This window comes from Austrofundulus limnaeus, unplaced genomic scaffold (genome assembly GCF_001266775.1).
Source record: "Austrofundulus limnaeus strain Quisiro unplaced genomic scaffold, Austrofundulus_limnaeus-1.0 Scaffold261, whole genome shotgun sequence".
Taxonomy (NCBI): domain Eukaryota; kingdom Metazoa; phylum Chordata; class Actinopteri; order Cyprinodontiformes; family Rivulidae; genus Austrofundulus; species Austrofundulus limnaeus.
The window spans coordinates 350247-363379 of NW_013952663.1; the positions used below are offsets into that span (position 1 = coordinate 350247).

At 38.6% G+C, this 13133-nt stretch overlaps 1 protein-coding gene across 3 annotated transcripts in view; it reads left to right on the forward strand.

Annotated features, from left to right (window-relative positions):
- The window catches only part of dlg4a (discs, large homolog 4a (Drosophila)), a 92130-nt gene that overhangs the window by 47898 nt on the left and 31099 nt on the right, over positions 1 to 13133 (forward strand). For all 3 annotated transcript variants that reach the window (XM_014020640.1, XM_014020639.1, XM_014020637.1), the window contains exon 3: positions 3827 to 3883. In XM_014020640.1, the coding sequence (XP_013876094.1) occupies positions 3827 to 3883 (57 nt within the window). The remainder of the gene's footprint in view (positions 1 to 3826; positions 3884 to 13133) is intronic.

A 13133-nucleotide genomic window follows, 5' to 3' on the forward strand; every position in this document is an offset into this window, starting at 1 on the left:
TGCCACAAATTCTCCTAAATCACTCGTACGCACAACTTAAGAACAAATCTGTGCGTACGAGCGGTTCTTGCATGAGGCCCAATGAAACTGAAATCYAGAGCCAAGGCATCAGAGAGCACCAGTACAGTCATGAGAAGCACTTAAAATGTTTTACTTTGWGGGATGGAGATTAGATCTTATTTTTAATAAACAGGYATTTTGGAGGCATGACACCACATGCCTAACAGCGGTTAATGGAAACACTTTTGTCACTTTCTAATAGAGTTTAAGCAATATTAGCACTAAAAACGGATCATGTTTAAGGCTAAACATATTACAACACAATTCAATTAGATAGTATTCTACAGTTTGTCATGGTGACACTTAAATTAATTCAAGTTCAAAAACAATTATAGCTTAAACATATTTAATTGGTTTATGTTTCCTGTTAAATTTATTTTTCAGTTATTTTAAGTAACTTAATATCTTACCTGTTGTAGATAACCTCCCCACATAGCAGACAGGTGAGGGCCAGATCTGGTGTCAAGCTGGCACTCTTGGCATTGCAATTGGTTTGTCAACTGGATGTGGGCCAGGTCTGGTAATGATGGCACTATTTTTATACCATAACTGGCCCCAGTTGTGGTTTGATTTATGTGGTGCTTGGCAAACCTCTGGCAACTACAAAAGGGTCATCATTCTTTGTGGTATCTGGGCCAAGGGTTGGTGCATTGTGTGGGCCAGAACTGGGCCAGAGAAAGGTTGCTGTGTGGGTTTCCACAGATACCAGTTTAAAATGTCTTAAACTATTGCCTTAAGTTATGCTACTAGGCACAATTTTCATACAGTTATTGTCAAGACCTTCATAGATTGTCATTGTTGTTAAAATAAAATTAAAAGTCATAACTATCTGCATGAATAAATGACTCATGTGGTCGTTTTTGGAAAGCGGATGGTCTCCATTACTCAGAGCTGACAGGCGCGTCATTAACTGAGGTGATGGGGCAGGAGACTTACTCTTTTCTCTAAAACCTGCCATTATGTGGTTAATCAAGTCTGCTCAAGAGAGAATATAAAATATGATATGTGCCCTCCAGTCTCTGCAGATCCATTACTTACCTTGTTAAATCTGGTCCCTGATACTTGTGGTATTTGTCAGTTTTTAATAGCGCTTAAATGAAACATTCAAATTTACTTTGACCAATGAATGTCTGGATAGGTTCATATTGTCATATATATTTAAAAAGAAGAATAAAATGTCAAACAATGGTTCCTGCTCACAAAGTGTGTCAACAGATGCTTTTCAAAACATGTCAGGTCAGGATTCTATCAGTGTTAATCAAAGCGAAACTACTGTGTCAAAAAATGGTTGTGTTTGGTCGAACAAATGGTGGCCACATTCAGAAACACAGATAACACAACACTTAAGGTTTAACCAGATGTGTCCCCAAAATTCAATAATGTTTGCTTATCATCCAAAGCAACTGCTTCAATATGTGGCACATGTGAGACCCCCAGACAAAAGTACTYACTCTCCTGGAACTTTTTCAGATTTTCTCACATTATAACCACAAACTTGTAAGTATTTTACTGGGATTTTTACGTGAAAGACCAAAAAAGTATATCATAATTGTGAAATTAAATAAAAATGGTTTTGAAAATCTTTTTATCATGGCCTTCTCTGATACAATATGGATCAAAGCTCTTTCTGCTCRACTCGTCAGTTCAGGTGGATGGCCAAGTTTTTGTAGGGTTGCTTTTGTGCCATTTTCTTTTGATGGGTTGAGCAGAAATCTRTGAGGCATTCAAAGGTTGGGTTGTTGTTTTATATACCAACACTGCTTCCAGACAGCTTTACCCCTGTCTGGTGGATTCCTTGGTCTTCATGATGCTGTTTGATCTCTTATATTTTGTTAAAAACCTCTGAAGCTTTAATTAGATGACTTTAAAAAGTTGGTAGAAATTGGTAGAACTGAATACCAGGATAAACAGGACTAAATACAAACGCTCGGCATGTTTTTTTCTGATTTTTATTCATTTAAAAAAATTGAAAACAATTCAGTTTATTGTTACGAAAAGTTCGTTTTTTTTTTCACCTGAAGAGAGGAGCGTGTTGATGCTGTTCACAATGTTTGGAGAAACAGAAATGGCCCTATTTCTATTTCTGGATTTCTGCTATTATTTATGAAGTTTTGTGTTTCTCTTCAGGGGGAGTTGAATCCAAGATGAAGGAAAACATATCTGAACTCTCTCAGCTCAGAGTGAAATGTTTGGCTCATGTTATTGAAGTAGCACACATACTTGAATAGCTATAATAAAATAAAGCTGAACCAGTGGAAGAAGTGGTTATAAACATTTGGAGCCACTTTCTGACCTCAGGCCTTCTATAAATACACAGACATAAAAACTTGAAAACTGTTAGTGATGTAGATGATGATCAAATTTCTATGGTTCTATTTTCAGGTTTATTTCTGTATGAATTCCATAGAAAACCTGCTTCTTTCCCCCTTTCCACCCTCCTCACTTCTGATCTGATCAAACTGAAATATTTCCTCCAAGTTTGGTGTTTAAAATACAGTGGCACCTAACTTATGAGTTTAATTTGTTCCATAACAGAGCTCATAACTCAAATTGCTCATWTGTCAAATCAATTTTCCCCACAGAAATTAGCTGAAATGCCAATAATCTGTTCCAGATCTCCCTCAAAACAGTCTTGTACACAATATAGTTTACTGCAATAAATAGGTTTAATTTTGCAAGTACACTGTACAATGTACTGTACATCATTTACCTTGGTGTTCGCTATGCCAACAAGTGGTGGGGTGTCTGAAGGGCTCGTAAACCAAATTTTAGCTCTTGACCTGAAGCAAAAAATCATCAGAGATGGCTCATTTCTCAAAAAACGTGTTAGTTGAGACTCTCGTAAGTCAAGGTACCACTACTTGATAGCAGAAAARGGCTCTGTTTTTATATGGTTAAATAAAAGAAAAGACTATCAAAACTGTCATTTTTGCTACAACTACTCTTGGTTCTCAACACTATTTATTTTTCAATAGAGCAAGGGAAATTCCCACATACTAGTGGGCCGCAGCAAACGTAGTTGGCAAAAATGCAGCAAAATTACATTTTTACGTGGCAACTTTTGAACCCTGTGCACTTGCACCTATTTTGTGGGTGAAAGAATCAACCTGCATTATGGGAGATGTAGTTTATGGTCAGTGCTGGCTATAAAGCAGCATACTCTCATTTTAAGACATTATTACATCTTTGAAGCTCTCGCGGGTCACATAAAGTGCTGTGGAGGGCCACATTTGGCCCACAAACCTTGAGTTTGACACATGCGCAATAGGGCCTTCAATAAAACGGGCTGAGTGTATCTGTTAACAGAGGTGCAAAGACAATTCCTGTAAATACCAGCGTCAGCATTAAACCACCTCTCAGGCACCGAACTGGAATCAACACACGCAGCTGCTGCCTAAACAGTCAGACCTTCAGCGATGCGCCTTTTGTTCCAAAATAAAACTTTTCCGGTGGGAGGGAAGTGTTTGCAACGTGTGAGAACACTGCAGTGCTGGTATGTGTAAAATTCATTAGGCGCAGGATGAATTTAGAGCAACTGCTTCCACTGTGCAGGGACGCACATTTAGACCTAAATACTGTTTTTGACAGGTGTTTCTGGATGCTCMTTTTWCTTATATTCTGGTGTAAGCTAATCAACAACAATTTAAGTGAAAGCTGTAGATKTGTTTGATAGTTGATGTGGGAAATGTAAAAAGGAATGTAACTWAAGCAGTGCCCTCTGCTTGTCTGGATGCCCCACACAATCACCCCTTCTGTTGTTTTGCAGCCTGTGTTGATGTCTACAGGACACACTCCAATGTACACCTCKGCAGTTTCCACTCTGGTAAGAGCACGGCGATTTGTGTCGCTCTGTCAGTGTTAAACGTGCATCATCTTAATCATCATCTCATCAAAAGTTGATTTTTTAATTTTTTTTTTCTTTGTTCATTATTTAAAACCCTTGTGCCCCTTCGTAGTTCACTGTAATCGGTTTCGTCATATTCGTGGAGTCACTACTTTGTTCCATCGTTCGAGTGTTTTCWGTCTCAGTGTCAGTGAGTTTTTTTGTGAAGTCGTCCAAGAAACTGAAATCTTTCAGATGTCCTTCATTTCTACTGATGCTCAAAATGCAGCTTAGTTTTCTCTGACAGAAGTTCACATGTGCACAAAAACAGACTTTGCAGGGTGAGTCTTGAGTTTAAAAAAGGAGACTCAAAAGATGAAACCAAGCCCAGCGTGTCTCTCTGTTTTATGTGGAAGATTTCCTACAGCAGCAGGTTTTTTTTTTTTTTTTTTTTTTTTTTTTGCAGGACACACAGGAACCTGCAGGTGTCAGTGTTAGACTGCACAGAGTGGCTCTCATAACCTTGAGAAGACGGCTTCGGCTGATTTAGTAGAATTATTTTTTTTATGACCGGACAAGCTGCACTAAACTCATAWCTGCTTTGACTTTTAGTTGTGCAGCAATCGTTTATATTGCAGTGAGGGGTGCAATGCAGTTTTGTCAGATTATTTCTAATTAAAGAGAATGTTATAAATGCTCAGTTGTAGTTTAATGTTTATTTCCACTCATTGTGCTACATTCATTTGGAGCTTTTAATAATTTGTTTGAACTGTGCCTTTATTTATCCAGGGATAAATCATAGAGCACACAGGTTGAATGATGCAAAAATACATTTTCTTTAGCATTTTATCATGTTATTTCATTGCCTCGTCAAAAAAACATACACAGAGTGTTGCTTTGACTCATTCATGCATGTTTGAGAAATCCATGACTATCCTGTGGTAGCCATATGGAGCTGCCTAAATGCTTGCTGGTACAAAGCTTCGCCTATTTGTGCGTAGCTCCTCCCTGGAGCTCAGTCAGCAGTAAAGCTCCCGCCCCACTAAGCACCACTCCCCTGAAACAATGTTGTGAAGACGTGCTGAAGTGGGAATGTCTGAAAGAAGTAGGAAGTTCTTAAAGAGACAGAGGCCAGTTTTAAAGTGTTTAGATAGGCTATAATGTAAAGTCAATTTTATTTTTGATACAGCATTTTCAACTGAAGGTAACATATTTACGTGATTGTGGAATAGAATAAAGGTGGGTACAGGGGGTATTATGTATTTTTCAAGCACATRTGAACTATGTGCTTGAAAAATACATAATAMCCCCATTTAATTTGTGGTGACAGTTTTAGAAAGTCATTTAACTTGACCTGGACAAGGCCAGTTAATGTTCTTGTTCATGATTATGATTCACTGCAGCTTCTAACTTGTTAATTTGACAGAGAGGAAATTTCTTACGATGTTCAGGAACAACCCAGAAACCAGTCAGTGTTAAGCCTGCCTTGTACTGGAACACCAGTTTTACTGTCCGTGATTAAAATAAAAAAAGTTGGACATCACTGTGGACTTAGAGGGTGCTGACCAAGACAGAAGCCTCTGTTCTAAAAGGTGACACCTTCAAGCTCGACTGAAACTGGCAGCTGTCCACATGGAAAAGCCATATAACTTCTGGAGCAAAGTTTTTATGGTCAGACCAGAAAAAAGATTGAGCTGTTTGGCTACAACAACAGAAAATACAGCAGATCGGGGCTGAGAACTCTCTTACATATGGGGACCTTGCACATAATCGTCAATATTCGAAATGCATAAACATTCCCTCTAATAAATATTCAGACATATTACATTCTTCAGATGTGTGYGTTCAATTTTCCAAAATGTGCACACACGGGGCCGCATGATGCATTGCAGCAATGCCTTTGAGTGTGCCTGCTGTCATTGCGGTCGGCACAGTGCCCRTGTGGATGTCACTGATGGGTAGGCAGTATCGTAAGTCTGTCTCTTTATTGCTTTTATGGTGCGGGCTTTGCCAGTTCGAGTACTCCCCCCCTCCCCTCATTGATTTACGAGCAGGATCGTCTCTGGAAACGCCGCAACAGTTTGCCAAGTGAGGGGAGGTCTTTAGGTTATGCACATGATTTAGCAAAGAGGTGCTTTAGCTTTAAATGACATCAATTCTTTTAAAGAGTCATTATGTAATGTGATTAGAAATTATTCCTCCTTTTATGTTGCACCAAACATTTGATCTTAGTGTGTGCTTGAAGCGATTGATCTTCGYTTCCCTTTACTTAGTGATTCTGTAAGTGTGCATCGGTATGTGTGATGTAAGATGATGTTCCTGTTTTTACCATGATAAACATGAGATTCAAATCTTATTTTGCATAAATGATGTAAAATATGGATTTTAAAACAAGGATCTAAGTYCAAAGTTAAGTAGTTTCCATTTAAATTATAAGAAATAGTTACTTCAAAGAGGTTATTTTGTTCAGTGTGRTAATTAGTGCCAAAAATCATAAACTACTTATAACTTTACATCCAATCTATTTAATGTTGATCAAGCTTTTAACTACTTGGAAGCAGTGTTGTAGCTCTTAGGCGGGATTGCAGCTCTAAATATGTCCTAAATGTCCCTGAGTCTCAGGACAAGACATATTGGACATCAAATCTGTTTCATTCAATCATTAAAACCTCCCAGGAATGATAAAATAATATTTTCTTATGTTTTTTTAACAAAAAAAAAAAAAAAGCAGCCAACCTGTGTTTGGTCGCTCCGTATTTCAGCAGCTTCTGCTTCCCACCAGCTGGCAGCCATTGATAATCTATACCTGCAGGGTGCATAATTAGTGAACCGCGACAAAAGGAGACAGATAGTGCACACAAGACTCCTAATTGCCACCATCAAGAGGTAGATTGTGGATGTTTTCGGAGGTTGTGTCAAAGTTAAAGTCAGGCAGAGGAGGCTTGGAGAAGCTTGGGAAAAGAAGTTGTGACCTGTTGTTGCAGTTTCATCTRTGAAGACAGACTGGGCCAGAGGACCAATTAGTCCCGCTCTTTGGTTCTGGAATATTTTTCTAATTAGACATAGCATCAAAATGTATTGTATATATTACCAATGCACATAGTRATACAATGATAATAAGAGACCAATCAGTGTGAACTCTGTTTTACTGCAGATAAATAAACAGCAAACATGACTAATACCTCATATTAAAATGGAGGAAAATTTCTATGTTGGGCTGAATATCCAAGGCCAGTTAACCAGTGTACATTACAACAGCTCAGACTCATGTCTGCATTCTCTTTCTGTTTACCAGCATCCTAAACAAATGGCAGCCACAGACAATGATCTCAAACTGGAAAATTATCACTGTTGGTAATTATGTTAAAAGGTACATTAATCATGACAATCTGGAGGTCTGCACCCCATTTATCTTTGCCATTTATCCCTTAGGATGTGGGTGAGAACAACGACTGAGAGCTGAGATTATTTAAATTATACTCTGTCTCCTATCTTTGTTTGTTTTTCTTTCATTTTAATTACAGAATTAAATACTTCAAGGAGGTCGTTTCAGAGAGGGTTTTCTTTCATTTTAATTAAAGGACTAGAACCTGATGAGATGCTTTAGTGCTCGCAGGGTGTGTTGAGCACAAGTCCCAGCCACTACCAAGCCAAAGCTCAGTGTCTGTTGACTTACCAGAGTTGTAGCTGTTTTTGTGTTTGATAGCATCTGTTAACTTTGGCAGCCGTCTATTGGGTTGACTCCAAACGTTAATCAGCAATAGATTTACAATCAGATAAATCCTGAGAGTTTAATGAAAATCAGTTCAGTGGATTGTGAGATATTATAACGGACAATCACAATTGACTGAAGATGTTAATATCCGTGTTTTAAGCAAAGATGTAAAGAGCTCAGTGTATGCACTATGAATGATCCTCAGAATGCCAAATTTTAGCTCAATATCTGGGACACTACCAGAGCTATATCCATTTTTGTGTTGACAAACGTTGATAAGCTGTGGAGGCCATCTTTTATTAAATTGTACGCAAAATTTAATCAGTTGAAAATATATATCTAGTTATTATTTTTGGAGAGTTTCATTGAAATCTATCCAGTATTTTATGAAATATTTTGCTAACAGCAACATAATTGACTCGCATAAGCAATGCCAGCATTTTAAGCTAATATATTGTTCAGTATATGGTACTCAGAGTATACATTCTCACTTCTTTTTATTTAAAATGTTGTACTCTGTGTTGTACCCTCCTGCACAGTCAGTTTCCAGCTTCTGCTCTAACGTTCTCCGTCCTCCTGACTTTTCTTTAATAAATGTTTAAATACGTCCCTGCAGCTTCGGTGTAATTACTGTGCCTCCGCCACAGCTCGGGTCCCTGGGGAAGGAGAGAGGAGAGAGTAGGAAGAGAGAGTCTGCGCTCAGAAAAAAAAATTAAAAAAGAGAGAGCCATTCATGATGATGGAGTGCAGGATGAAGACGTCTGCAGTCAGGAGAGCAGGAAAATTAGACACTGTAGGTTACTTGAAAAGATTTTATCAGTCGAGATCAGAGCCGCAGCTGACAGGCTTGTCCTTCAGCTTATAACCTTCGGTGAATTTGATGTGCAAAGCCGCCCTGTGGACACGCATTACATGATTGCTGATTTGTCAAGCTCAAAACAAAAGCTTTGAGAACTACAAAGAACCTCACTTTGTAAGTGAATTCATAGACAGGCAGCGTTACCAATTTTTTAAATTATTTATCTATTTATTCATGTAAAGATTTTTTTCATATAATTTGTGCATTATATTGGCAGCATTATAACTGAAATAATGTTTTTAGTAGAAGTAAAAAAATAAATCAACTTTTTTAATAATCTTACTAAATGTTTAGATTTCCTTAAGTGATTTTCCAGGATTTTTTTTTTACAAACAGTTAATATCTTACCTGCAGCACATAACGCTTCAGAGAATCTCAGTTTGAAAAAATAGTCTCAAACAATTCATGGCAGTTCTTGCTGACTCAAATGTTTATTATCTGTTTTGCATGACCCTGTTAGCAACMAACTTCTGCTTCTCCACAGGAGCTGCTTTAAGCTCTTCTCGTCGATTCAGCCTCGACCAAATTCTTGTACGATTTTTTGCTTCACCCCAATCATAGTTCCAGGCAGGTTAAATTGAGTGTTTTGCGCAAGCAATTTTAACTGGTGCCTATGGATTGACTGAGTCGAAATGGAAGTTGTAAACTCCTCCTGGAGAGAAGTGCAAACCTTTTTATGTAGATTTAGGAGATGAGCGCATACAGTTTGAYGGAGCAATCCAAAATGAGCAGATATACCGGGAGGTTTCGGACAAACGGGGCACCCTAAGAAATGAAGTCTGACTTCTGGATGATGTAAGAAGCCAAATCTGCCTGCTGATGATCCACCCACAATCACACCCACAGTGTGAGGGACACACTGCCATGGAGACACACACACACACATCCTTGWACTTACATCAAACTGAGGACATTGTATTGACTTTCATTCATTTTTTGTAGCTGCATTTATACCTAACCCAAACATTTTCTCTAACCCTAACCATTACTAGTCTATACCTAACTCTAACCTGGACCAAAACATAATTCACACCATACCTCTAAACCTAACTAGTAGAGCTGCAAAGAAAGTGAGGACTGGGAAAATGTCCTCACTTTGTTGGTTAAAAACCTAACCTGGTTCTCACTCTGTAGCAGAGACAAGTACACACACACACACACACACACACACACACACACACACACACACACACACACACACACACACACACACACACACACACACACACACACACACACACACACACACACACACACGAGTAGAACAGACATTGCAGCGATTGAGACTTGACAATAGAAAGGGGCTTTAATATTATACAGCTATTTTCAAACACAAATAGCAGCAGCAGCCAGCTGTAGCACTTCTGGCAAGAGTATCATGTTTTTTCTGGTTTCAGACAGACACAGTTGATCAATAGTTAATGACAAATTTTATTAGCAGATGTGTCATTTCTTATTGTTCAGCGTAAGTCTACTATCACACCAAATTGTAGCTCAGTATCTGTAGAATTGGCTGAAATATAGCTATTTTATGTTTGTCAGGTTAGTTTAGGTGTGGCAGCCATTTTGAATGGGAATGTTAATCAGTTGTAGATGTACAGCCAGTGATTATTCTCTGAGCTTCATGACAGTTTTATGAGATATTTTGCAAAAGCAACAAACCATCAAAAACATTGTTTCCCTTTCGCCTCTGGCAGCGGGACATTTCAGTGTGTTTTTCCCTGTGACAGAACTCCACTGATCAGTGTCTCCACACTTGTCACTGACTGTAGAACTGGAGCTCTCAGTCCTCTCCAGCCTCCAGTTTCCAACGCTCCCGTGGACGAGCCGGGCCAGTTTGAGCTGCCTGTCCTTTTAGCTGTTCAGTCAAAGAATAAATTCTCCCCCCGCCTCACATCAGCAGCACAAACAATATACAGAGAGACAGCTAATTATTCGCCATCAAACTTCCCCGCTCTCTCCTTCCCTCCCTCTGTGGGCAGCAGGGACGGGAGGGGGGGACAGTACAGCAGCAGCAGGAATAATAAACGGCTCTCTCTCTCTGAGCTCAGACCAGCAGCAGGGAGGTGTTCGTCATCATCGCAGCGCACAGAGAACAACTACACTGAATGGATTTCTTTGCAAACCCGTCATTTTTATCCTGGATTTGCCATTTCTGAAGCCAGACGAGCAGGTCGTGGATCACTAAGAGCCTCGGTGGAAGCTAATTATTTATAACTCAGAAGTTGGYGGATGGAGCTCAGCTTCCTCTGATGAAGGCTCAACTTCAGGAAGAAGAAACTAGCCGTGCTCTGTGATTCTGGCATGCATTGTTTGGAATTATGTCATAATTAGGCTGAGTAGAAGTTGCATGAAAGAGATATTTTTGTTTTGTCAGTATTCCATAATTTTATACCGAATGTTATGGCAGGACCCAGATTGGACGGCATACGTTGTAGAGTTTTTCAAAGCTTTAAGAAAGTGCTTTAGTGTACCTCTAGTGATTTGGTTTTTGGGGAAATCAACAACTTTACTCTGGATTAGCGGCTGTTAAAAAACTACAACATGTTCGTGTCTGTGTGGTATGCCAAAAAGATTGGCTGCCGGCTCCTAAGAAATGTACGAAAAGCCAAGAGGTACAGACGCCACAAGATGGTAGGCCACTTTTTAAAYATGTTTAACACAATTTCTTTCCATGATTTTCTGTGATATCACAATGAAATATTTGCCTTTTGAGCTAGCTTGACTAATGCAAAACTTTTTATKTTATTTTAGTTTATTATTTCATTTAGAAGTTCATTGTATGATGAAGTAAGTGATAGCAGTCAGAACAACTTGAGGGGTAATGGATGTTTAAATGGTGCAGTTTGTTTTTGTAATGATTGATTTCAAAGTATTGATTACAGGGATTGCCAAATAATACAAAAACGTCATCACAGATATCTTTTTTTCTCTTTTTATTCATGAATGATGAAATGCTGAATCAGGCCTTGAGCTCTAATTAAAGCTGTCTGGTTTTCTGTCTGTAGCAGCAGCTCCAACAAACATTAAAACTTGCACTCTTACCAAAATGGCTGCCTACTTTTTTAATATGATGTACTTGAGTCTAGGTTACTTTTTTGTGTGTTCACTAGATTAACTGCTCTCCAGCTGGAACAAAGTATGAAGAAAATCCAACATTAATGAGTTTTTAATACAATTTGCATCCTGCCAACTCGCATCAAGATCATAATCTTTTATTATTTTCTTGTATTATGTGCACAATTAATCTTAATCGTGGAGGGATGGGGGGCTGATTATTTTCACCTAGTCACAGTACTAAACAGAACTTTTCTTTACAAAACYACTAAATTGCATCAGAAACCTTAACGTCTGAGACCTTTATGACTTCTTTTAATATTTATGAATTCTGGAAGCGTAAGCTCGCGTGCATGTAAGTCCATTAGGCTCTGGGTGTGGATGAATAGCGGCGCAGTAAAGACATGCCAGAAGACGGCTTGGCTCGATCGGCGGTGCTAAAATATAGGTGGGCAAGTGCAGCCAAACACTCTAAATCCTAACAACCCTGCTGCCGAAAGACTTGACAGAGCCGAGAGTGGGAGAGAACGAGAGAAAGAGAGGAGAGGTCGGGGGAGAGCTTTGTCAAATTCCCCGCAGGGGGAAAAATGTCTGTGCTAGGCTGAGATTTCTGCTGGCTACACTTATTATTTCCCTCACTAGATTAAGATGTATTTGACATAGTGTTGAGCAGTAGGCTCGTTGGACCCGGCAACACAGTGTAGCTCTCTGCACACAACTGAATGCAGGCCACTTAATACACCAATACAGCAGTTTGAGGCTAGAGTTTTATGTCTCTAGGGGGAGGAATAGCATTTTATTATAGGCATGATTAAAAGGTCTTGAACAGTGAAATAGGTTTAAAATAAAACTTGGTTATGAACAATATGTTATAAAAGGAAATAATGGAAGCAATTAATACTTTTTTAATCTCCTGAACTCTTGATGTGTGATTTGTTAGATTAGTTGGGCAGCTTAGATGATGGAAAGGAACACAATTTTTGTTGACACTACAGAGGGCTACATAGCCCTGCACACTTACACAGATAAGTCATTTTAAAGATGTTTCTGTATATAAGTTTAATAAAGCAACGTTCAGTATAGTAATTTAGCATATTTTGTGCGCAAATGCATGTATAAAAGTTATATTGTTGTTTATTAAACATGAATATAAAGCGTTTGAAGATAAATAAAAAGGAATTTAGTGAGTTGAAGTGCACCAATATCAGACGCCTTGAATGCAGACTCCTGTGTGGTTGTTTATGTACTTGTGATTTCACTAAACTTCTCATATTTATATGAGAGGCCCTTTAGGCTATAATTCAAACTTGCTTGCACACATACAATCAAACTCTTTCGCGTTTACTATCAAACTCTCTCACATGTACTATTTGAATTATGACCTAAAGGGCCTCTCATATACAGTGGTTTGCAAAAGTATTCATACCCCTTGAACTTTTCCAAATTTTGTCACATTACAACCACAAACATAAATATATTTCACTGGAATTTAATGTGAAAGACCAACACAAAGTGGTATACAATTGTGAAGTGGAAGCAGATACTCCAACATAACTTCTCATATTTATATGAGAGGCCCTTTAGGCTATAATTCAAACTTGCTTGCACACATACAATCA